The following is a 26,325-nucleotide window of genomic DNA, read 5'->3' as shown; positions in this document are numbered from 1 at the left end:
GCCATCTTGTCCGCCATCTTGTGTCCGCCATCTTGTCCGCCATCTTGTCCGCCATCTTGTCCGCCATCTTGACCGCCATCTTGTCCGCCATCTTGGCCGCCATTTCTGTCGCCATCTTGGCCGCCATCTTGTGTCCGCCATCTTGTCCGCCATCTTGTCCGCCATCTTGTCCGCCATCTTGTCTGCCATCTGGACCGCCATCTTGTCCGCCATCTTGTCCGCCATCTTGGCCGCCATATTGACCGCCATCTTGGTCCGCCATTTTGGCCGCCATCTTGGCTGCCATCTTGTCCGCCATCTTGGCCGCCATCTTGTCCGCCATCTTGGCCGCCATCTTGTCCGCCATCTTGTCCGCCATCTTGGCCGCCATCTTGACCGCCATCTTGGCCGCCATCTTGGTCCGCCATCTTGACCGCCATCTTGTCCGCCATCTTGTCCGCCATCTTGGTCCGCCATCTTGTCCGCCATCTTGTCCGCCATCTTGGTCCGCCATCTTGGCCGCCATCTTGGCCGCCATCTTGTGTCCGCCATCTTGTCCGCCATCTTGACCGCCATCTTGTCCGCCATCTTGTCCGCCATCTTGTCCGCCATCTTGTCCGCCATCTTGTGTCCGCCATCTTGTCCGCCATCTTGGCCGCCATCTTGTCCGCCATCTTGTCCGCCATCTTGGCCGCCATCTTGGTCCGCCATCTTGTCCGCCATCTTGACCGCCATCTTGTCCGCCATCTTGTCCGCCATCTTGTCCGCCATCTTATCCGCCATCTTGTCCGCCATCTTGTCCGCCATCTTGGTCCGCCATCTTGTCCGCCATCTTGTCCGCCATCTTGTGTCCGCCATCTTGTCCGCCATCTTGTGTCCGCCATCTTGTCCGCCATCTTGGCCGCCATCTTGTCCGCCATCTTGGCCGCCATCTTGTCCGCCATCTTGTCCGTCATCTTGGCCGCCATCTTGGCCGCCATCTTGACCGCCATCTTGGCCGCCATCTTGGTCCGCCATCTTGACCGCCATCTTGTCCGCCATCTTGGCCGCCATCTTGGTCCGCCATCTTGTCCGCCATCTTGGTCCGCCATCTTGGTCCGCCATCTTGTCCGCCATCTTGTGTCCGCCATCTTGTCCGCCATCTTGTGTCCGCCATCTTGGTCCGCCATCTTGGTCCGCCATCTTGGCCGCCATCTTGGCCGCCATCTTGTTCTCCATCTTGGCCGCCATCTTGGCCGCCATCTTGACCGCCATCTTGGCCGTCATCTTGATCCGCCATCTTGTCCGCCATCTTGTCCGCCATCTTGTCCGCCATCTTGGTCCGCCATCTTGACCGCCATCTTGTCCGCCATCTTGTCCGCCATCTTGACCGCCATCTTGACCGCCATCTTGACCGCCATCTTGTCCGCCATCTTGGCCGCCATCTTGTCCGCCATCTTGTGTTCGCCATCTTGTCCGCCATCTTGTCCGCCATCTTGTGTCCGTCATCTTGTCCGCCATCTTGACCGCCATTTTGGTCCACCATCTTGTCCGCCATCTTGTCCGCCATCTTGGCCGCCATCTTGGCCGCCATCTTGTGTCCGCCATCTTGGTCCGCCATCTTGTCCGCCATCTTGTCCGCCATCTTGTCCGCCATCTTGTCCGCCATCTTGTCCGCCATCTTGTCCACCATCTTGGCCGCCATCTTGTGTCCGCCATCTTGTCCGCCATCTTGTCCGCTATCTTGGCCGCTATCTTGGCCGCCATCTTGACCGCCATCTTGGCCGCCATCTTGGTCCGCCATCTTGTCCGCCATCTTGTCCGCCATCTTGTCCGCCATCTTGTCCGCCATCTTGTGTCCGCCATCTTGTCCGCCATCTTGTGTCCGCCATCTTGTCCGCCATCTTGTCCGCCATCTTGACCGCCATCTTGGCCGCCATCTTGGTCCGCCATCTTGTCCGCCATCTTGTCCGCCATCTTGTCCGCCATCTTGTCCGCCATCTTGTCCACCATCTTGTCCGCCATCTTGTGTCCGCCATCTTGTCCGCCATCTTGTCCGCTATCTTGGCCGCCATCTTGACCGCCATCTTGTCCGCCATCTTGTCCGCCATCTTGTCCACCATCTTGTCCGCCATCTTGTCCGCCATCTTGTCCGCCATCTTGTCCGCCATCTTGTCCGCCATCTTGTGTCCGTCATCTTGTCCGCCATCTTGACCGCCATCTTGGCCGCCATCTTGTCCGCCATCTTGTCCGCCATCTTGTCCGCCATCTCGTGTCCGCCATCTTGTCCGCCATCTTGGTCCGCCATCTTGTCCGCCATCTTGTCCGCCATCTTGTGTCCGCCATCTTGTCCGCCATCTTGTGTCCGCCATCTTGTCCGCCATCTTGTCCTCCATCTTGTCCGCCATCTTGTCCGCCTTCTTGTCCGCCATCTTGACCGCCATCTTTTCCGCCATCTTGTCCGCCATCTTGGCCGCCATCTTGTGTCCGCCATCTTGTCCGCCATCTTGGTCCGCCATCTTGGCCGCCATCTTGTCCGCCATCTTTTGTCCGCCATCTTGTGTCCGTCATCTTGTCCGCCATCTTGTCCGCCATCTTGGTCCGCCATCTTGTCCGCCATCTTGTCCGCCATCTTGTCCGCCATCTTGTGTCCGCCATCTTGTCCGCCATCTTGTCCGCCATCTTGTCCGCCATCTTGTCCGCCATCTTGTCCGCCATCTTGTCCGCCATCTTGTCCACCATTTTGTCCGCCATTTCTGCCGCCATCTTGTCCGCCAACTTGTCCGCCATCTTGTCCGCCATCTTGTCCGCCATCTTGTCCGCCATCTTGTCCGCCATCTTGTCTGCCATCTTGACCGCCATTTTGTCCGCCATCTTGGTCCGCCATCTTGTCCGCCATCTTGTCCGCCATCTTGTCTGCCATCTTGACCGCCATCTTGTCCGCCATCTTGTCCGCCATCTTGGCCGCCATCTTGTCCGCCATCTTGTCCGCCATCTTGTGTCCGCCATCTTGGCCGCCATCTTGGCCGCCATCTTGTCCGCCATCTTGGCCGCCATCTTGGTCCGCCATCTTGTCCGCCATCTTGACCGCCATCTTGTCCGCCATCTTGTCCGCCATCTTGTCCGCCATCTTGTCCGCCATCTTGGTCCGCCATCTTGTCCGCCATCTTGTCCGCCATCTTGTGTCCGCCATCTTGTCCGCCATCTTGTGTCCACCATCTTGTCCGCCATCTTGGCCGCCATCTTGTCCGCCATCTTGTCCGCCATCTTGGCCGCCATCTTGTCCGCCATCTTGTCCGCCATCTTGGCCGCCATCTTGGCCGCCATCTTGATCGCCATCTTGGCCGCCATCTTGTCCGCCATCTTGGTCCGCCATCTTGTCCGCCATCTTGGTCCGCCATCTTGGTCCGCCATCTTGGCCGCCATCTTGTCCGCCATCTTGTCCGCCATCTTGGTCCGCCATCTTGTCCGCCATCTTGTCCGCCATCTTGTCCGCCATCTTGTGTCCGCCATCTTGTCCGCCATCTTGTCCGCCATCTTGTCCGCCATCTTGACCGCCATCTTGTCCGCCATCTTGTCCGCCATCTTGGCCGCCATCTTGTCCGCCATCTTGTCCGCCATCTTGTCCGCCATCTTGTCCGCCATCTTGGCCGCCATCTTGACCGCCATCTTGGCCGCCATCTTGGTCCGCCATCTTGACCGCCATCTTGTCCGCCATCTTGGCCGCCATCTTGGTCCGCCATCTTGTCCGCCATCTTGGTCCGCCATCTTGGTCCGCCATCTTGGCCGCCATCTTGGCCGCCATCTTGTCCGCCATCTTGTCCGCCATCTTGTGTCCGCCATCTTGGTCCGCCATCTTGGCCGCCATCTTGGTCCGCCATCTTGTCCGCCATCTTGTGTCCGCCATCTTGTCCGCCATCTTGTCCGCCATCTTGTGTCCGCCATCTTGTCCGCCATCTTGTCCGCCATCTTGTCCGCCATCTTGTCAGCCATCTTGTCCGCCATCTTGGCCGCCATATTGACCGCCATCTTGGCCGCCATCTTGGTCCGCCATCTTGACCGCCATCTTGTCCGCCATCTTGTCCGCCATCTTGGCCGCCATCTTGGTTCGCCATCTTGTCCGCCATCTTGTGTCCGCCATCTTGGTCCGCCATCTTGTCCGCCATCTTGTCCGCCATCTTGTCCGCCATCTTGTCCGCCATCTTGTCCGCCATCTTGTCCGCCATCTTGGTCCGCCATCTTGTCCGCCATCTTGACCGCCATCTTGACCGCCATCTTGTGTCCGCCATCTTGTCCGCCAGATTGTGTCCGCCATCTCGTCCGCCATCTTGTCCGCCATCTTGGCCGCCATCTTGGTCCGCCATCTTGTCCGCCATCTTGACCGCCATCTTGACCGCCATCTTGACCGCCATCTTGTCCGCCATCTTGTCCGCCATCTTGTCCGTCATCTTGTCCGCCATCTTGGCCGCCATCTTGTCCGCCATCTTGTCCGCCATCTTGTCCGCCATCTTGTCCGCCATCTTGTCCGCCATCTTGTCCGCCATCTTGTGTCCGCCATCTTGTCCGCCATCTTGTCCGCCATCTTGTCCGCCATCTTGGCCGCCATCTTGGTCCGCCATCTTGTCCGCCATCTTGGCCGCCATCTTGTCCGCCATCTTGTCCGCCATCTTGGTCCGCCATCTTGTCCGCCATCTTGTACGCCATCTTGTCCGCCATCTTGGCCGCCATCTTGGTCCGCCATCTTGTCCGCCATCTTGTGTCCGCCATCTTGGCCGCCATCTTGTCCGCCATCTTGTCCGCCATCTTGTCCGCCATCTTGTCCGCCTTCTTGTCCGCCATCTTGGCCGCCATCTTGTCCGCCATCTTGACCGCCATCTTGACCGCCATCTTGACCGCCATCTTGTGTCCGCCATCTTGTCCGCCAGATTGTGTCCGCCATCTTGTCCGCCATCTTGTCCGCCATCTTGGCCGCCATCTTGTGTCCGCCATCTTGTCCGCCATCTTGTCCGCCAACTTGTCCGCCATCTTGTCAGCCATCTTGTCCGCCATCTTGTCCGCCATCTTGGCCGCCATCTTGACCGCCATCTTGGCCGCCATCTTGGTCCGCCATCTTGACCGCCATCTTGTCCGCCATCTTGGCCGCCATCTTGGTTCGCCATCTTGTCCGCCATCTTGTGTCCGCCATCTTGGTCCGCCATCTTGTCCGCCATCTTGTCCGCCATCTTGTCCGCCATCTTGTCCGCCATCTTGTCCGCCATCTTGGTCCGCCATCTTGTCCGCCATCTTGACCGCCATCTTGACCGCCATCTTGTGTCCGCCATCTTGTCCGCCAGATTGTGTCCGCCATCTTGTCCGCCATCTTGTCCGCCATCTTGGCCGCCATCTTGGTCCGCCATCTTGTCCGCCATCTTGACCGCCATCTTGACCACCATCTTGACCGCCATCTTGTTCGCCATCTTGTCCGCCATCTTGTCCGTCATCTTGTCCGCCATCTTGGTCCGCCATCTTGGCCGCCATCTTGTCCGCCATCTTGTCCGCCATCTTGTCCGCCATCTTGTCCGCCATCTTGTCCGCCATCTTGTGTCCGCCATCTTGTCCGCCATCTTGTCCGCCATCTTGTCCGCCATCTTGGCCGCCATCTTGTCCGCCATCTTGTCCGCCGTCTTGTCCGCCATCTTGTCCGCCATCTTGTCCGCCATCTTGGTCCGCCATCTTGTCCGCCATCTTGTACGCCATCTTGTCCGCCATCTTGGCCGCCATCTTGGTCCGCCATCTTGTCCGCCATCTTGTGTCCGCCATCTTGTCCGCCATCTTGTCCGCCATCTTGTCCGCCATCTTGTCCGCCATCTTGTCCGCCTTCTTGTCCGCCATCTTGGCCGCCATCTTGTCCGCCATCTTGACCGCCATCTTGACCGCCATCTTGACCGCCATCTTGACCGCCATCTTGTCCGCCATCTTGTCCGCCATCTTGTCCGCCATCTTGTCCGCCATCTTGGTCCGCCATCTTGGCCGCCATCTTGTCCGCCATCTTGTCCGCCATCTTGTCCGCCATCTTGTGTCCGCCATCTTGTCCGCCATCTTGTCCGCCATCTTGGCCGCCATCTTGGTCCGCCATCTTGTCCGCCATCTTGGCCGCCATCTTGGCCGCCATCTTGTCCGCCATCTTGTCCGCCATCTTGGTCCGCCATCTTGTCCGCCATCTTGTCCGCCATCTTGGCCGCCATCTTGGTCCGCCATCTTGTCCGCCATCTTGTGTCCGCCATCTTGTCCGCCATCTTGTCCGCCATCTTGTCCGCCATCTTGTCCGCCATCTTGTGTCCGCCATCTTGGTCCGCCATCTTGTCCGCCATCTTGGCCGCCATCTTGGTCCGCCATCTTGGTCCGCCATCTTGGCCGCCATCTTGTCCGCCATCTTGGCCGCCATCTTGACCGCCATCTTGGCCGCCATCTTGGTCCGCCATCTTGACCGCCATCTTGTCCGCCATCTTGGCCGCCATCTTGGTCCGCCATCTTGTCCGTCATCTTGTCCGCCATCTTGGTCCGCCATCTTGGCCGCCATCTTGGTGGGGAAGGGGGGGAGGGGGATGGAAGATGTCACCTCTTGAAGTACATGCTCTCCTGGTATCGGAAATCTGAAAACTATTGGTTTGTATGAAAAGTTAGTGTATAAACATTGCATACCTTACGGCGCATTGCACTGCAAGTTGATTGCATACCTTCCGGCGCAGTACCAGGAGCTACCTCTTCCGTGGATGCTCTCCTGTTACTATGCATTCGGAAACTGGTTGTTTTCGAAGAAATTTTTCACGAAAAATTTTACTCGACCAACGGGAAAGTTAGTGTTTAAATATTGCATACCTTTCGGCGGTTTTCGAGCAAAATTGCTGCAAAATTTTACTCGACCAACGGGAAATTTAGTGTTTAAATGTTGCATACCTTTCCGCGGTTTTCGACCAAAATTGCTGGTTTTATATTGATCTTCCTTATCTCATGGAAAAAGAATCTTCCTGCGTTGGATGCTCTCCTGGTATCAGAGCTTGACAAACTGGTCATTTTTTAGAGCGTTTTCTGGCTCGATCGACACGGAAAAAGCATCCTCCTGCGTTGGATGCTCTCCTGGTATCAGAGCTTGACAAATTGGTCATTTTAGCGAGTTTTCTATCTCGATAGAGTCACAGAGTGCATATTTTTCTCTGCATTAAATTCATCTAACCGTGCAAATAGACATGCACCGATTTTTCTTAGAGCAAAATTTCGCCAAGGAGTTCAATCTTGCAATAAAAACCCACATCTCATTTCGCGACAATTTAGGTCCTACTGAGGCTGTCAAATCATTACATTGTTTTACAACCCGGTTCGTTATCCAGCTCCTCATGCAAAATCGAACGCATCAGTCGGCTCTGTCTTGCCCAAATGCGTGTCCTCATTCTTCTCATTGTTGAAAAAATTCGTTTATAACCTACAACTTACAAAAAAATGTAATTTAAAACACAACCTACACCGATTTGTGAATCAATGACAGCCAAAATTGAGCTATTTCATACACGCGATGAAAACGACAAGCCGTTTTTTATATATGAACTTATCATCGCATTTTATCGAATAGCATTGCGAAATTTCGCACTGAGATAAATCGCTGCATGTCTATATGCACGGTAATATAGTACCTCGATATGAACTATGATTGCTAGATCATATGTAATAACATGATAAAATAAGCTGTCAAAGCTATGTAAAGCATGGGTTACTATAATACCTAATTATGCTCTAGCTTTAATTAAATTATTTAAATCATTACGCATTCGAATGCTGTCAAGGCAATTGGTTTCAGTTGCTTACAGAACCAGATTTCTCTACTACATTCCATCATCAATCATCCACTCGGCCACTCCAGTTCATTATCCTATTTTGTGTCTATTGCATTTGCTAATACTTCAACACGTTAAACGTTTGCCCTTGGCTTTGGACGCACCGGGCGCAAACACCAGCCTCAAACCGTTTCCCTCCCCTTAAAAAAACACCTTTCAAAACATGCGACCCAAAATATCGGATCGGATCGCAACTGATCCGACATCTGTCGTTAAACTAATTTGGCAAGGTGCAATCCACCAAAATCGATCCACTTTGCGCGCTTCGACAATTGTTGAAAAATGAATAAATATTGGTCCTATTATGTTTTGCACACATTTTTCGTGCGCTTCCAAACATAGCCGTTTGATGAATGTGTGCTCTTCTGCCCCTTTCTTGGTGGTTTGGTTGAAGCTTACATCCTTGACAATCGGATTAGGCCGGCTGGAATGCAACCATGCAGAGACCAGCTCATAACAGACTATTGTGCACTGTTGTACGTACACCGTTTGCCCTTGCTCCATATATTGAACAATCGTTACCAAACGTGACCAAATGAGCGATTTCAAGATGTGAGTCAACCAGAACATACACACACACGCTGTCTCGTGACCGGTGCTAATTAATCACACGATGAGAATCTCCACTTAGCGACGATCGCGACACGGTGCCGATTTGCTGCGGAGGATCGAAGATCGCCGTCGATCCGCGATCGATTCCATCCATCGATTTATGAGTGCAAAACGAGGCACCTCGTACATCTCGTACATCTGCTGCATTCAATTCTTAAGCCACCCCATTTGTGCCCGTCAATGTCAACACGTTTGCACGAGCCGGGCCGGATGAGAGCGCGTTCCTTTGCAGCATAATTTATGCACCCACCGTTAGCTGGGACGCAGTGCAGATTTATAAAGTCATTACTTCCCACCCGGGTCTCGCGGCCGGCGGTGGCTTTGACTTTGTCCAATTTGCCACCGGCCTGTTGCCGGAACGTACCGAAGACGTGCGCTCGTTTCGGAACAATCGGTCTTTTAATCTAGATCTCTTTTGTGCGGCTTCTTGTGCCAGGCGCACGACCGTACAAACGTGACCGTACCCGGGGGGAAGAATCGACAAGACCTGCGGTCATAAACAACTTTCGACTCAATTACAGGCGCCCTTTTACCTTCCACGCGGTTGTCTCCCAACTCTAGGAAGTGATCACGGTCTTCGGTTCAAATTATCCTTCCCGAATCTAAGCCGGAGATTCTACCGAGCCGAAGGGAAACCTAACGGCGGCGGCGGCAGTAGTTGATTTAACGCTCGCTCTCAATTAGCATACAATTTCAGTGAGGAAGTGATTACGAAATCGTCCAATTTCCGTCGTGCCGAAACGCCGTTTGCACCGTTTTGCTGTTCTCGCTCTCGCTGACCTCCAAGATTGGGCAGCACGCTCGATTTTTCTCGCCCCTCGCGCCATTGCATGGCGGGAAATAGGGATGCGGATGCGGATCGGTTCTCAGGCGTAGCGAGACAAAGTTTTGTAGCGTGTCTTACTTGTCCTCCCACCACAGCCACGCCAACCATATCATCACCCAAGCCAGGTCACAAACCGGACCGACACAATGGAAAATGGTGGGAAATAGGTTCGGGGTTTGATTTCGTTTCGAAGCCCCTGTGTTGCGGTTGCGTTTTCCGACATGCGGGTGCTTTACTTTGCATTAGATCTAATCCATCCAAAGGTCAGAGTCTGTAATTAACCGGCAGCAGTCGGTAAGTGCTACGGAAATGTGAAAAACTAGCGGCATTATTTTCGCAGCACGTTGGTTCATGTTGGTGTTCTTTCAAACGGCACCGGGTCTGTTCTGTGCATTGACTTTTCCGCCTCAATATTTAACTGCAGCAAAATCATCGTCCATCAGGGGAGATAATTTTCAGCACAGATAACATCAAAATTTGCGCATGGAATTATCCGTTACGAAAACATGTTCGTACTTCGCAGCGAGTGAAACGTTTCACAATTGATGGTGCCACTGATTAAAGTCCCAGAGAGTAAAAAACACACAACATTGGCCCACCAATTCGTCAACGCAGTCCAAAATGCGCACATTTCGAGTGCAGTATTTAAATGTATTCCTACCTGTCACTGTCCAACCGTCACAATTATGCATGACAGGGCCCACTCGACAGGGCACCACCGTGTGTATGATGAGATGGATTCGTTTCACTTCATTCCGTCCTGATGGGCATGTAAATTGGGTCACGGGGTTGATCGCAAGATTGCGACCGTTCGGTAAAGTGTGGGAAACGCATTATTTGTGGCTACGCAAAACTGACCAGTGTTGGCACCAAGTCGCCCTTTTATCACTCGATTGGGGCGGCTGCAGAAGCTGGAAATGGAAATCAAGAATGAATGGTTGATTAGATAATTAATGTCATTAACCGGGTGACTGGATGACCTCAGATAAGGAGCTATGATTGAAATTTGAAGCGTAGAACGGTGATTGCAGCATGACGAAAACTTCCACATTTCAAGGAGAGAAAATCAAAGCATCGGCGCAGCTGCTGAGATAATGCATCTTTGTGTTTCCCAATGGTCGTCAATGTCAACAAAGCAGATTGTTCCAATTAATCAAACATGTTCTTCTACTTAATTGCTCTCATTCTTCTCATCATTTGATGTACAGTGATTTACAAGACCCTGGCATTTCTATTATACTTTTAAGGACTGCGTGATCCTTTAATAATGATTGCTGCGTTGAGAGAGAGATTTATAGTTGAGGAATGTATAACTAAGTTCATTGCTACAAAGAGAGCTGTATTTTACTCCATTAGTGATTCAAACATCTCTTAAGATTATCAACTATGCTACAGATTTCCTAAAAACTAGTAATAAATTAAACCGTCCTCGTCAAACCTAGCTCAACAAACGATCATCTGCCCTTACTTCCATTCGCTTGATCGATGGCGACACGCGTTCCGCTAGTAGCATCAATTTTCCCGTGGGTGTGAAAATGCAGTTCGAATTCCAAACTCCCAACACCCTCCCAAGGTGACCGTCTAGTTGAACCCGGCCCAGAAACAAATGCCCCATTTGTGGCTATCAATTTTCTCCCATTGCATTTCCCAGGTGATATAATGCCTCAATCGTTGGCTACCGCTGGCAGGATGACGACACCATCCCCATCGGACCAGACACTTAACCCACTTTCGGTCAGCTGATCCCTTAGAATAGAGATGACTGAAACTTGAAGACAAAGGGAAAAACTGAGGAATGGACACCTGTATATGTGTGTCGGTTAAATGATTGTTTGTTTCTTTGCTTACGCGGGGGCTGTTACACTCCAGGTCTGCTACCAGACGAACTGAAATCAAAACAAAATTAACTTCCAATGTTAGTCCGCGTGGTGCATCATTTCGTGCCAAGGCATCTGAATAAAACCAACCGAAAAAGGGCTTCTTCAACGTCAGCCACGGTTAGCCTCCTGGTGGCAAACGACAATCCCCCAGCTCATTGTTTGCAAATGCCCCCGGGGTCAGAATTCTCATACATAGTTCCAGCTTCGAGCAGAACCGAGATGGCGACACAAAATGAAGCACATTTTCCACACATTTTTTCCGGCACCGTTTTGTGTTTTAATTTGTGCCCTAGGTGCTTCTGGTTGATTTTGTGTTTCATTTTGTTCATTTTACTAACACCATTACCGCTCGAGAAAACCAAGCAAAAGGAAGGAAAACGGTGCACGTAATTGCAGAAGATGCATGCATGTAGAAGGAAACTCTTGCAGTGCGAACAGACGTTTGGCCGATCATCGTCAGATTAACCGATCGCACCGCCGTGTAGACATTTTCGGGAGGCGTACCGAAACGGATTTTTGCAACATTGATGCAACATTTTTCAATCGCTTCATTTGCATGTCGGTGGGGCAAGTGCGTGCTGACGTACCAACCGCTCGCCACTCGTTAACATTGAAACCACTCTCGTCTCGACATTGCGCCGTAACTCACAAGGGTGGAAATCGGATTGCCAAATAAGCAAACACCAGCAAACGGCGGACACACTTGTTATCTGCTCCGTTCTCGATCGTGCGCTGTCTACCATTAATGCCACCTACGCAGAGTTGTGCGTACCGTGCGGAAAAAACTCCCAATTAAGGAAACTTACATGTTTATTATTTTATGTTTATGTCTTTTTTTAAGGACAATGAAAAGAATAATTGTGCTCCTTGTGCCCTAGTTATTTTAATGTTTTTAACACAAGTTTTACTGATCACCAGTCACATCACAAAAGCAACATCCCAATACGAAAACAACCTGTGCGCGCAATGATCCCCTGTTGGGTAATTCGCCATTTGTCCGCATAATTCCGCGAGATCGAAATGGATCCACTTGATTGCTAGTTACCAACTTTTGAACCAAAAAATTACCTTTGCCGAATGCCACTGTACCGCGTGGTAAAAGTTATGCGTAAAGTGTGAAGCCACAGCATGGAGACTCTTTCACTCGACAGAAAATGCGATGAGAACCGGGCAGGAAATTGGCTATAAAATTGTAACGAACCAATTCTCAACCCAACACGGAAAGGAATTCCCTTTTGTGGATGATGTGTTTTTGTTTGTTTTGTTGGATTTGTGTTGGTTGTGTAAAATCGGAATGGTGTTGGAATCAATGTACCACCAAAGAAGATTCCTCTTGTTGTTTTTGGTGAAGAGTCGTTGTAATACTGAGGAAATGAAATTGGTTTCCCGCGCTTAGGTAACGCCACTTGTAAGGAAAGGCGACTTTTCGTTGGAAATTGTTCAAAGCTACCGAATACTGTACGTAATGATCGATCTAAAAAAATCTTTGCGGTTTTGGTTTTTAGTACACACACATTACCAGCAACTTTGTTATTCCTACTAACGGATGCATTTTTATTTGTATTTTCCTCCCGATATCAGATAATGGGGTTTTATCCACTTTAGGCACAGTTCTATACAGTGGAGGATCAATCCCCTTGGAGGCCCAGGGCGGAATTTTTAAATGGGGGCTTTTGCTACGATAAAAACACAGAAATTTACAGAAATTTTGCTACGGCATTATCGGTGTTAGGGAGATGTACTTCAAACATGATTTAACAACACCAGCAAAGTCTCGGAAAGAAAGCTCCCTTGCGTACATCTCAGAGTTCTGTTGCGTAGCCCTGTAAACGGGCCTAGTAAGCTACTCTATATATCAACGTTTGTATGCGCTAAGGAGATCCATAACGCCACTACTTGGATCACATTTTCTACGATTTACGTACATTTACGATTCCTGATTAGTCCAACGCCTTCTACGATTTTTCACCCAAAGTACAGTTTTCAATCGGTTTACTTCTTCGGTAACAATCAGAGAACTTTCTTAGAAACTTTTTTCGGTCATGTTGATTTTTTAGGCGATGAACAACACAATTGTTTTCAGATTTCCGATACCAGGAGAGCATGTTTTTCAAGAGGTGACACCTGCAGTGTGGAATAAATTTGCCCATCACTATTGCATTGCATACTATCAAACCCGTCAGAGCGATCACGCAAGTGTAAGGAAGATAGATGAAACGGAAAGCATCCTTCATCTCGCTCAAACTTCCCGTCGGCTGGTACGAAATTTTTTACAAACCAGCTATTTTCAGATTGCCGATAGCAGGAGAGCATCCACAGAAGAGGTAGCACCTAGTACAGCAATTTTGGTCGAAAACCGCCAAAAGGATTGCAATATTCAAAACATTAACTTTCCCGGTAGTCGAGAAAAATTTCCTCGAAAACTACCAGTTTCCGAATATATAGTACCAGGAGAGCATCCACGGAAGAGGTAGCTCTTGGTACTGCGCCGAAAGGTATGCAATGTATTTAAGTGTAAGTGTGCAAGATCAAAAAAGCGATCACCTGCCTTTATATTATAGAAAATAAAAGCGATCAAATTATAGAAAACACGAAAGAATTCTTAAAATATGTCTATTGCTTGAAGTCTCCGTACTCCCTGAGTAATGCAAATCTAGTGCAATGCAATTCTCGCCTCAGTGAAATGGAATTTGCTCCAAAGTTCAAGGCTGCTGTGTACTTCTGGTAAACAAGGCGCGATAGTCAGGATAGTTTTCCATCCATCTTAATCCTGAAACGAGATAAGTGGCTATGATTATTCTAACAAGACTAATAAGCGCCTGTTGCTTTGAGAATTGATTGGCATCTAGGAGGTGCCGTCTCGATGAGTGAGTACATAATTACAAAGGATTTCCAAATTCAATCTGATACTTTTCGAATGCCTCTTCCACGAATGAACACATCTAAGAATCACATTTGCATAGCATAAACGTATCGTTAAGAATATCCTCTTTTCGCGTACCGAAACATGTGCCGTCACACGAATCGCTAAATAAAGCCATTCTAAACGATCCGATCCATTGACACATCTAACGCTTACGACAGCCCAAAACTTTGTCATCATTATTCATCGCGAAAATTATTAACTTATTTTCCTGTCATGTTTACTCGGAGACATTTGTCACCTTTGGAAATCATTTGAAAGTCTTGCAAGAGGCCTCTTCTCAACGACGCGCTTGAACGGTACCGCGCAGCACTTTTAACATTTCAAACAGCTGCTGCGCGCTATTCCGTACAGCGACAACGATCTTTGTTTTTCATACATCCATTGACAGTTGTTTTGCTACACACGGCACACGAGTGAGTACTCTGCTCTGTTAAACTTCAATTCAACACCGATCGATTAATGTCAAGGGCAGGGTAGCGACGGCAACGACAACACTTCGGTAAGGGTGGTTAAAGCCGGGTTGGGTAAAACATGAAGATATGAGTGTATCACCAACACCCTTGCAACGCACACTTGAGTACTCATCTTTCCACGTGCAGAGGTTATAGGTGGGCTTTTGTTTTTCCCAAATAGCAACTTCTCATCTCCCTTTCTTCACATGCCAAATAATTGAAACGTAAAGACGAAAGGTTCGCTACCCAGTTCGTTTTTATGTTTCCACTATTTATTAATGTAATTTTTATCTCACCGAATCGGTTATTTCTTTTGCTATAAAATTCAAACTTGTAGTAAGAGATGGTTTTTAAGAACGTTCTTCAATGTGTCTCTCGTCTGAACACCTCAAAGCTTCATTAAACGAACAGTTTCAATAGTTTCACGTAAGCGTAAGACCTAGGAAGGTGAGGCAAGCGTAATTTTTCTATTACACTTTATGCATTGATTACCCTCGTCGCGAAACACGGAAGCAGCAGCCTCTCTCCAATCAACCAAATAACGTCTGACTGTAATTGAGTAACAAATGGACAACGGCGTCCTTGACCATGCAGTGTACACGACCCGCAACGTGGGAGCGAACGAAAATCGATCGATTTTAATGAATCAATTCTATGGCCAAACAGCACACCACAAGGAAACTGGTTGGTGCCGTACCGAAAACATTCCACTTGTGTATTTTTCACTCGTCGGCATCGGCTCGATGGGTATGATGTTTTGTACAGGATAACAATTCACACCGTACAGCATCTTCTTCGGCGTCACTTGACTTACTTCCAGGCGAGTTCGGGCCTCAGGCTGACGGCTTTAGCCCGATCCGATCAAGTGATCGTAATGATGGGTTCGAGTTTCTTTATTTCCACTACACATCCAGAAGTCACCGTAAGTTTATGTAAAAATGCCAGCATAATTTATGCAACATGCCGCTACTGAAGTGGTGCCGCTTCAACAGGGTCATGCCGCATTGAATGCCAAGCGAAAACATTCGTCTTGCACTCGATTTGAAATTCACGAAACGCCGGCTGATTATTTGTACTACCCATGTAATTATGTTTGTTTGCTTTCGGCAAACAGAATGGTGACCTCAGAAGTGGCGCATTCGTTACAAAAGGAAGCCGTCTACTACGGGTTGTCGAGATTAAGTGAGACACATCGCGTACAATAGATCACTGATGCTTCTTCAGTGGGTGTGTGTGTGTATATGTTGCATCTAGGTCATTCGATTAGCTTATAACAAGTTTTCAAAAAGAGTCGCTACACATTCGAATTGTTTCAGTTATAAAGCTCGCAACGATAAAATTCGTTTCGAAACTCAATTTCCATTTCTTTTTCGCCAACACCAACATCACCATCATCATCATCATCACAGCAGCATACTTTATTGTCAACACATTTCGGGTGGCAAATGTGATCGTTAGCGTTGTCCTCGATCGGTCACAGTTTCTGCAGCGATCGTCATTGTTTCGCGCGTCCAAATGGTGTTGACAATAATTACTGATTGCAACATTGCTTCCCAATAATCTTTCAGCACAACACGTTTGACAATCGATGCACAGTGATGAGATGAAAATTTAATTAACCAATAGTCGTCTGTGGCACATTGTGTGTGGTGTCTCTATAGAGAAAAAACAAAATTCGGACAAGGCAACACTAAGCGCTTCAATCACAGCTCAGAGCCCCAAAACTCAATCAACACTTCGTACCGACGATCGTGTTCAGTGTAGAGAAAATATTTAATTACTTTTAACACTCGGCAGAAGTGGCTGCTGTTGATTAAGAGGAGGTTTAAAATGGAGTCGGATCGTTCCCGTGTCATGACCGTGACACGATCAAAGCATATCGGTTGGAAAATTGCATCAAACACCGCGTTCTCTCACGCTTATAAACCTTCCAATTGAATCGACTAATAACATTACCTTTCCTGTTGTTCTGCTTCCAGTCTCGACCACTCAACGATGGGTCGTTCAAGTTCGGTGCCAGGACAAGCTTTTCCTGCACCGGACGGGCGGCGGGATATTATGCGGATGTTGAAACTGGCTGCCAAATCTACCACATGTGCGATGGGCTCGGACGCCAGTTCAGTTACGCCTGCCCGAACACGACCTTGTTCCAGCAGCGGATGCTCATCTGTGATCACTGGTACATGGTGAACTGCTCCAAGGCGGAAAGCAACTACGCCGCTAATCTATTGATCGGTAAGAAAGAGAAGCATAAGTTTAGAAGTTGCATCACAAATTAATCGAAAATCGTCATTACAGGTCAGCGGGATAAACCGTTTGTGCCGGAGGAAGAGAATGAGATTCGAACTCCACGACCCGATCTTCTCGATCGTCCTGACGCACTAGACTTTGGTGCACCATCGCTCAAGAACTTCTTCAAGGTAGTTTAACACAGATTGTTAAAATGTCCCATGTGACGATGTTTCTCCCCCTTCTTATCTTTCCAGTCGAGCGCACCTGCACGACAGAATGCAATCGTCGATACGCAAGGTCGTTCTCGCTCGTCAAGTTCCACCATCGTGGGAAAGGGTCAGAGTGAAAAGCGTACTACGACCAGCTCGAACGCAGAGATCTTCCAGGAAAGTGCTAGCAACCATGGATTACCAATTCACTGGAGTACCCGATTTGCCGAAGAAGATACCAAGCCATCGAACGATACACAGCGTGGCAATAGTCCCCGGGACGAATCCGGAATCAAGACCAAACGTGACGAGGATAAGAACGAGAGTCGTAGAACGATCGCCATTACGACTAGCGAACGCCCTACGGTGACGGTAAAGACGCCTTCTCGGCGTTACGAACCTCCATTTACGCCAACAGAATATCAACAACGCTCTTCCATCCAACAGCCGGTCCCAACAGCTGATTCAAATCTCAATACGATCCCAACAACGGTAGCGCGAGGATCATCGTTTGCAGGTGTGTCCACGACGACGTCCGCGACGACTACAACTACCGTTCGACCACGCGTTCCAATCACGCAGCGCAGCTCGGTAAACACTCCGACAACTTCAAAACCTCCCATCGCAACAGCAACCGCTCGTACGGCGAAACAACCAATCCTTAACACTCAGCAGCTACCCCAACCACAACCAGTACAGTTTCGACCACCCGCGCCCAGCGCTAATGTGGCCCCAGATCTGTCCGATCCGCGCCAATCCATTTTGCCGCCGAAATCAATCCTCTTTAGTCCTCCTGCAGCAACTGCCGGACTGTTTGAGAATCGATTCGCTAACCAGCGTCCTGCAGTAGTTCCAGCAGGAATATCCGAACCGTCTCGGGAGCTTCTTCCACCCTACGAGAACTTGGCTAACTTCGACCAGATTAAAACGCGCTACACTAGCGAATCGATCTACACGCGTCAACCCATCACGAATGAACCCTCTGCAGGTCCGGTAAAGACGGCCATCGATAAGCTGGCCTTTGCTGATCCTCTCCCGGCCGCCCGACCAACCGCCGTGAGTCAAGATAAAATTCCGCGTCCGTTCAGTGTACCGAAACCTGCCAACGATCTAGTACCACCGCACAAAGAGTACGTATTCTACGACGATGCGACCACTCAAGGTCCTCCGATATACTACCAGTGGAAGTGGTCCGTTCCGTCGTTTGGTTTGGATCCGCCTGGCCTCGAACCTCCAGGTGCACCTGCTGCCGGACCGCAAGGTAGCCTCGATTCACTCTTGCCACCGGTGAGCACTCGCAAGGTGGACGATGCAGTATCCGATGATCGATTGATCGCACAGCTAAACCCAGCCTCTCAGGAACACCAGGGACATGATGGAGGACAGGGCCGTGAACACAACCAGACGGCACGCTCCATTTCCTCCGAAACGGGTAATCTAGGCGAAAATCGGGTGGAGGTTGAAAGCAAGCTGGTACTTCAGCTACCCCAGCACAACTACAACCAGCTCCGACAACAGTTTGCCATCCCGGACTTTACCTTCCCATTGGACGTTGCAAATAAAGGTGGCCAGTACGCAAACGTGGAAGCTGTTGATTCGTTTCAGGTGAAAATCCCCAGCGATGCAGCAACCCGCGGGAGTTCAGCTGCTGTTCAGCCGCGCACGTGGTACGGGGAAAATGCACGATGTCCCGAGTGCCATCCCGGATTCTTACGACCGGGTAGTTGCGAACCGTGCGTGAAAATTCGTCGATGAAAGTGAGCGACATTTCACCTCTCCAATGCATTTGAGTACATCGTCCATTCATCACACCTCTATCAACGTCATCATCCATCTGAAGCACCTCCATCAGGGTATGTTTGCTTGCTTTCATTCGAAGTATGTGTGGTTCCTGTGCGTGGAATCATCAGGTGCGCGATCGCTGTAAATACACAATCCTTTTTTTATAAAGAATGCATGTCTAATATGTCGATTTCATGTACGGCATAACGTATGTTTAAATAAAATGTAAAAGTGATACGATGCGTTGATGTGTTTTTAAAACGATATTAAATACTGTGTAAATTAAAAAGTCCTAACTGGTCTAACGTGTAAGGTACTTACCAAATTTTCTAGATACAGGCAAGCACATAGCTCGGTCTTTGATCTCTGACGATGAAGGCTGGAATATCGTTGGATTCAATCCGGAATGAAAAGCACTCCATTTACAAATAGGCAACATGCTTTGAGGCTTTTTCTACATGGTACACTTGACGATAGAACTAATTCGTCCTCTATAGGACGGACAAGCTATATTAGTTTATGGCTAGTTGCAGTTTTTAATTTGTTGAAGTTGAATAATTTTGAACGGCCCTGACAAGCAATTTATATTTTTAAACCGTTTGATTAGATGTGTTAACTACAATAGAACAGACATGGAAGGATATCGTTGATATTTGATATCATTATATTTAAAGAGATTGTGTAGTTGGTCAGCAATACATCGGCACATCTCAGAAACGATTACGCTCGGCATATATTGAGATACTTGAAGCTTGGTATTCAATACTTGGACTTGAGTTTTGTAAACAATCTGTTGCTTTTTGATGGACATCTTCTTATGTTCAAACAAAACCGGTAGAACATCATTTCAATTCGATTACTTTGATGTTTTTGTTTCCAACTTCAGCCCACGATCATTTGTGGGTTCCAATCCGTCTGTTTGTCGATTCACAAGATCACACAGTATTGGAACTGAAAATCTCATGTGTGATAGAGGAAGAATGCAGGGGCCCATTGTGCTGCCGTCTTGCTTGCTCCACCCAAATCGGGTTGAATTGTTACGTGCAGTGCAATATGATGATGTTTCTGTAGATCAATATTGCCAATCAACGCCGTTCTTCGTTTGTTCGAAAAGCAAATAGAACGCAGACTATCGTCGATGTAAATCTGTGGAAAGAGAGTGTCAAAAGAGTTCACTACATAAAGCGAAATATCACACGACATACCTCGAATCCTGCTATACAATGTAGCACATTCTCGTCCAGCACTCTCCAGTGAACGACTAGCACATCCGGTGCCACGGCATGGCAGGAGTATATTTCTGTCGGACAGTATGAATCACTCTGGGCAAATAGTGTCGGCTTACGTTGCATCGGGCATTGAGTCAGTTGAGTTTCGTATGGAGTTTGCATAGTAACAGGTTTAAACGAAGATTTCCGACGTGATCGACGCTCTTCGGGGCGGACTGCTTTAGTTCCATCAGGAGGACCTTGCTGTTGCTGCTGTAGAGAAACCAACTGCTGTACCTGATTTCGAATGGTCGTAATATCGGAATCCATCATTTCAAGTCGATCGTTTGTGGCATGAAAAAGCGTCACTAACTCTTGAAGTGGTTCTGCTAACTGTGAATCTCTTGATGATTGTTGTATCGCCGTAGAATCCGTTTCGAGTATTTCAACCTCGTCGTTGACATCCGAAATTAAAACATCCTTATTTGAAATTTTTGAATCCCTCCTACATTCAATTTCTTCGTCGTCTTCTGTATGACGTTCCTGCATTGCGTCAGCATGAGTAGTAAACGATTTCTCACCACTGTCACTAGCAATCTGTTCGTATATGGTGTGTACAGCTGTTGTCACCGGTTCCAAAAGGTGCTGCAAACAAAACATGATCTCTCGAAGCAACTGTTCTGGCCCTGCAGAGCTCTCCAAATGTGAAGTTTCCTCGTAGTTACCATTCGATACCATCTCCTGAATCAACTCACTTATAACCTGCTCATCATCGTATTGCCTTGCTGGAAAAGGATGAACGATCGTTTCCTCAGACAACGCTTCAATGTTGTCCACATCGTCTGATAGTCGTTCAATTCTGGTTACGCATTCCATAACCGATTCAACGTCTGCCAGCGATTCCATATCGATGATACGGGCTTCGAAAAATACAGCCACGTTGGCCTCATGGTCACGAATGTTTCCCGCCATTGTCAAATACTCGTCCGCCTCTTGCTTTTCCAACACGCCAGAAATGCTCGCGTTTAGCTGCAGGTGGATGTTGTGCTGAGAGTCGGAATGTTTTAGCTCAATGTTACCAGCATGATGTAGCAGTTGGGCGAACATCTCAATTGAACGATCATTCACCGAGCGATTCGTTTCTTCCAATTCTGAAGTACGGGGTGAAGATTTTTCCAGCGCGATTCGTAACACGTTTGTCGCTTGATTAAGCTGATCTCGCTCGACCTGATGCTGTTGGAAGGTAACTGAAGGTTCGGAAAGAAGCACGGGAGGAGGACTGTTGAGAAAGTCCCAAAAGCTATTCATTTGATTCAATATCCACACGAGAGCCGACCAAAGAACCATCACTATTCGCTCTATAAAGCAAACGTATGGCTTGCAAAATGATACCGAAGGTGCTTCGTATCGATCAATCTCCAGAATGCTGGTACTTCTGGGAAACATGGAGCTTGCTTGAACAGAAGAAGGATCAATTGTGACAACTTTTGTAGCTGGATGATCGTTGCGAACGATTGACGAATTAGTAACGCTTATTAGGCCATACTGTAACGCTTCAATGAACTGTTCCGGCTGGTCTATGTCGTGGTCCAACTCGCAAGATAGCTTTTCCAACATTGTAAGCACACAATTCCACGCATCTTCAGCGTGTAGCAGTGTTGGCGCTTGGATCGGATAATTTTGAATTTGCTCAATTGTATGACGCAGCCGGTTCACTATCGTTGACGGATCTTCTAGCTCTTGTGGCATCAGTAGCTCGTCAAGTACACGTTTGATTTTATCAACCAAATCAAGATTCCGGAAGTCGTCTCCTATTTCCTGCCGCTCGCATCGCAACACATCCGATAGGACGTGCGAGACAAACTTTACAACCGTTCCAGTTACAGAAATGTTTCGCAGGATGTATTCTTCAAGTAGCAAACGCAGATTGAGCACGATTTCGGACGCATGTTGCGTCTTGGGACATTTGATAAAATTCTTACTGGATCCCTGTACCACCATCCCACCGGGAGATTCATTCGAAAGACCAAAACTGGACGTAGCTTTCCTAAGATTATTCATTACTCCCGAGCGTACTTGGTGTTTGTGGTACGGTCCTTCAGAATCATGTTGCCATGGATCTGCAGAAACGGAAGCGGCTTGTGTTTGCATCGAAATCATTTCATCCGGCTCAGCGAGAAGCTGCCGGTAGGTGGTAAGCAACACTTGGTTGAGTTCCTTTTCCGAACGAATCCCTTCCGCCGTTGCGCCGGATGTTTTCAGTATGGCCGATGACTGGTCGGAAAACGTCAGCAAAGCAAGCAGACTGTCATCATTTCCTTGTCGTACCTGAACTTTCGGACTGGTGATTTTGTCCGCTTCCACCAGACATTCGGCGTGATGAGCGATAAGGGAATCGATGCTTTTCCGATCGTCCCGTTCGTTTTTGAACCCTTCCTGCATCGTTCGCTTGTACAGCACCGTGTCATTGTTCTTGGTGAAGCATCCTACAAACTCGCTCTCCTGATTATTGTCCTTTTCGATGGGTGCTGTAGCGTGACGAACCTTTCTGTGCGAACTTCCGGGTGATTCCGTGTCGCTTGGTTCCGCTTCCTCAATACCAATGACGAACTGCACACTGTTTCCGTGTTTATCATGCACCAGGTTAAACATCGTTTCCGAATGCTCCATAAAGTCACGCATCATTTCCTTGTTGAAAGCCGGGTGCGATGCCATCGAACGGATGCTTGGTTGCTTCAGCTCGACTAGGTCCTCGTCGTTATTCATCAGAGCATGCATTTCTTCGAGCTGTTTCGCGAGCCGATTTTCCAGCGATCGTTGCATCAGCACCGTGCCGGAGCCAAGGGCAGCACCTATCGTACTCGGTGTGATGGTTTCAGATTCAACATACTCCCGAGAATGGTTGCCACCCTTTGAGGGAGTCGACGGAAGCTCGATGATTGGATCAATGGCACTCTGATAATGGACGGTGGAATCGCTGTCTGGGGAATCGGAAGAGAAACTTAGCTCGGACACGGACGATTGCGCCACGAGAGTGACGCTGAAATCTTCATACGCGGGATAGGTGCCATCGTACATGGTCGGTGTCGTGGGTAGATCATTGATAATGCGACGAGTTTGTTCGATTAATGGTTCTTCGTCTTGCGGTGCTGGATTCGATTGCCTTCTACGCTTCTTCTGCCCTTCGTGCTTAATACGACGGTTATCTTCCATGATTGTATTTTGATAACAATAATTTAGAATAAAATCTAAACGACTACCACAAAGCTTTTGAACACTCAACACCACATCAAAACAATTATCTTTCCGGACGATTTTAACATGGTTACTGCGATACTCCAAAAACCACCTTCCTAGAAATTCAGCCTGAAAGTATGCAATCAGCGAAACACCATGAACAGTGGGCGATTGTGCGGTACAAATAGGGCACAATTTTACTCATGCGTGGAAAACCCACGAAAACTCGTTTCGAATCTTTGAAGAACAGTGAAGAACAATAAAATATATTGTTTTCTACCATATCTAAGGTATTTACTTGTTTATTGTTTTCTTTGTTTCCGCTTCTCACTCTCTCTTTATCGCTCTCGCGCGCATTTTCATCAATCTTACATTCCTTTTCAATCGCCTTTTTACATGTTCCCTTTTTACAAAACCTGAACAATTGATTAATGTAGGACATGCATAATAAGTCTGTAGTAACACCGTTTAAATAATACCCTGGAAGCTCACAAGTTTGCACTACGCCCCGGTGGAACGCAGATTACCCTGGAACGGATTGTTTATCATTCTCGAAGCTAGTAGATCCGCTGTTGGGGATTCCGTCGATGTTGAAGATACAGAATCGATCCACAAAAAGCACCATAACCTGATTCCGATCGGGGCGGGAGGATCATTGTTCGCTTGCATGGCTGTTCGTTTTAAATAATGCTTTATTTGTTTCAATCGCTATAGTCATACAGAATAGCACAGAGAATACTAGCCATTGGATTCGTCCTTTACCTAAGAGGGACGTTAGTGGTCAATCAAACTAATTCATATCATAAAAATATATTACAAACTCAAACTAATGCAAGCATACCGTACATAAACGATAAAAATAATAAAAAACAACACATAAAGGCAAACTCGTGCCCACATTACTGTCAGGGCTATCAATACAACATTTACGCGACTGAGAACACATTGAGACAAATTATACAGAACAGAAGCGGTATTCACTAACTGTAAACATAAAACCTCCACGGTTGGCTAGTATGAAAGGCAAAGAAAGCTTAACGTAACTATTCGCTAGGATGAGAAATAATGATTTAACCAATAAACGCAACAAACTCGAACGCTCAAACTAATTGAATTATTGCAAACCAAAAAAAACCTAAATGTTCTATACGGTTCTACCATCATGATGCTGCTCAGTCTATATTACAGAGCCCTGGGTCTGCAGCAAATGGTAGTGGGATGGTGTGCGCATGCTTTCTTCGATCCACTGCCATGGACAAACGCCAGAACTTACACAACAGCAGCAGTGCCTGTAACGCACCACAGTTTAACGTGACATCTAACCTTGCGCCCAATGTTTTACGGGGCCGCAACCTGTTCTTCTGCATCAGCGTAGTATAACTTTAACACTATTTTTATAGTACCTCAAAAATAAACACATTCAACAAAAACAACGACTAGATTTTTCTTCTCTTCATTTCATGGCCTTCCCGACGCTGCTAACCTTAGGTGACACATGTTCGAGACCACCTTTGCACTAGGAGGTGGTTAAAAATGGCCGACCCGGAAGTGTTGGAGAGAGGCTTGAAGTCAGAACCGAGGTGATGGAACGCCCTTCGAATGCTGGAGAAGGCGACCGATTGTCCAGTGCAGAAGAAGATGCTGGCGATAGTGTCCAGTCTGGAAATCCCACTTCTGTAGTGGGAATGCTTTTCTGGTCTGTTGGTAGCATCAGTTCATCTGTAAGTACACCGACATAACGACATGAGAGAGTATATCGAACAGTGCAGTTAGTCATTCAATAAACTCCAGCTAACAATAAACGGTTGTCAGTAGCAGAACTCAGCGAGCCGATTAGAAACGGAAACATCACGAAGAGCAGAGTAAGTAAACGTGATCAGTAAAAGTTTAGTCAGCTGATGGAGAATAAATAGCAACAAACAGATGATTCGAACAGAATTGTCGAATCCTCGAATGTCTCGTTAGAGATACAGAGCACGGAGTGAAGATGGTGGCAGAGTAACCAGAGGTAGTCAGAGTCAGAATTTGAGGACAGTAGACAGGAAATGAGGAAGGAAGAAAACATGACCCGTTTGAAGTATGTACCGGGTATCGACATATCCAATAACAACACTCACCACGTTGGAAGCTTTCTGGCCTAATGGCAGGTCCGGGACAAAGCGGGAAGGATACGCAACAAGGACCTGAGGATGCTTAGGATGCGGTGCGAGACGGGGTTTTTGTGGTGTGAAAGGAACACTCAACTTCACAGCCACGTATACCAATGGGGGTTGATGATGAAGAACTTTCTGACCCAAACAGTTGAGTCGGTTGCTGTGTGTTCAAAGGACGTGTATCAGTGTGCTGGGATGGTGACGGTGTTGCGAGGGGTTGTATCGGGGAGTGTAACAGTCCTTGTTCGAGATCGTTATGGGGAGACATCGAAGAGATGACCCGCTCAGGCATGGGTATGGGTATTGTACTTATTCCAGCAAAATTTGGCAGGAGTTCGTGGACATCCTGTCCACCCGTATCCAGGATTCGGCATCTCACACCCAACGAGCGAATCGGCTGCGCGCCTAAAAGAGTGGACCGACATCGGATTTGAATTTACAACGTTCAGACAGACCTCTAACTAAAACTGAAGATTAGCTACTAGAGTTGTTGTTAACCTTATTCCCAATAATAATGCATTCAGTACTCATTAGGGAAAACAATGAAGGTTAAGATGAGATATTTATACAATCGTCTATTCGGCCTTTAATTGATTTAGATATTGATGCGATAAACTACTATACATGGACCATCAGATTACACCAGGTTGTATGAAGTGACTACTACTCCTTCAACATCCCACATGACTTCTTCTTCTTCGATTTCTTCCTCTTCTTCTTCTGATTGCTCGAAATCGACTTCGGTTCACCAATACCTACCTCCTCAACGAAGGATTTCTTTGGCGTCTTCACTCCCCTGCTTTCGGCATTCAGAATGATCGTCTCGGCAAGGCTCTTCACTTCTTTGGTTTCAAATGCCGACGGTCTCGTGTGCGGGAATTTGCTTCGATCCTATAACGTACCAAGCGAAAAAGCGAAGGGTTTGCGTTAGGCATGCGGCGCGCCAAACTCAGCTCATTCAGACATTCAACTCACAAACGCT

At 48.2% G+C, this 26,325-nt stretch overlaps 3 protein-coding genes across 5 annotated transcripts in view; 1 reads left to right on the top strand and 2 right to left on the bottom strand.

The window, feature by feature from the left end:
- LOC128310507 (uncharacterized) overlaps positions 1 to 18,937 on the top strand; it is a 40,693-nt gene extending 21,756 nt beyond the window's left edge. The window contains exons 2-4 of the mRNA XM_053047160.1: positions 16,502 to 16,757; positions 16,821 to 16,942; positions 17,009 to 18,937. Of these exons, the coding sequence (XP_052903120.1) occupies positions 16,502 to 16,757; positions 16,821 to 16,942; positions 17,009 to 18,718 (2,088 nt within the window). The 3' untranslated portion in view covers positions 18,719 to 18,937. The remainder of the gene's footprint in view (positions 1 to 16,501; positions 16,758 to 16,820; positions 16,943 to 17,008) is intronic.
- A 768-nt stretch (positions 18,938 to 19,705) lies between these two features.
- On the bottom strand, positions 19,706 to 23,166 carry LOC128298657 (uncharacterized). Its single transcript, XM_053034426.1, has 2 exons — positions 19,951 to 23,166; positions 19,706 to 19,891 (listed from the first exon to the last, which is right to left on the bottom strand). The coding sequence occupies exons 1-2, from the start codon at positions 23,164 to 23,166 to the stop codon at positions 19,706 to 19,708; spliced, it is 3,402 nt and encodes a 1,133-aa protein (XP_052890386.1).
- Positions 23,167 to 23,471: 305 nt separating this feature from the next.
- Positions 23,472 to 26,325, bottom strand: part of LOC128299185 (protein lava lamp) — an 85,209-nt gene continuing 82,355 nt past the window's right edge. Inside the window, exons 11-13 of one of the 3 annotated variants that reach the window (XR_008287290.1) lie at positions 26,103 to 26,234; positions 25,308 to 25,748; positions 23,472 to 24,909 (exon numbers count right to left, since the gene is read on the bottom strand). Coding sequence is in view for 2 of the 3 variants with exons in the window: in XM_053035066.1 (XP_052891026.1) it covers positions 24,901 to 24,909; positions 26,103 to 26,234 (141 nt within the window). In the remaining variant the exon portion in view is untranslated. The remainder of the gene's footprint in view (positions 24,910 to 25,307; positions 25,749 to 26,102; positions 26,235 to 26,325) is intronic. The other 2 variants (XM_053035066.1, XM_053035067.1) reach the window with 2 other exon arrangements.

Source organism: Anopheles moucheti, chromosome 2 (genome assembly GCF_943734755.1).
Source record: "Anopheles moucheti chromosome 2, idAnoMoucSN_F20_07, whole genome shotgun sequence".
Lineage (NCBI taxonomy): Eukaryota > Metazoa > Arthropoda > Insecta > Diptera > Culicidae > Anopheles > Anopheles moucheti.
The sequence above is the reverse complement of the archived record's forward strand: the minus strand, read 5'-3'. Positions and strand labels throughout refer to the sequence as shown.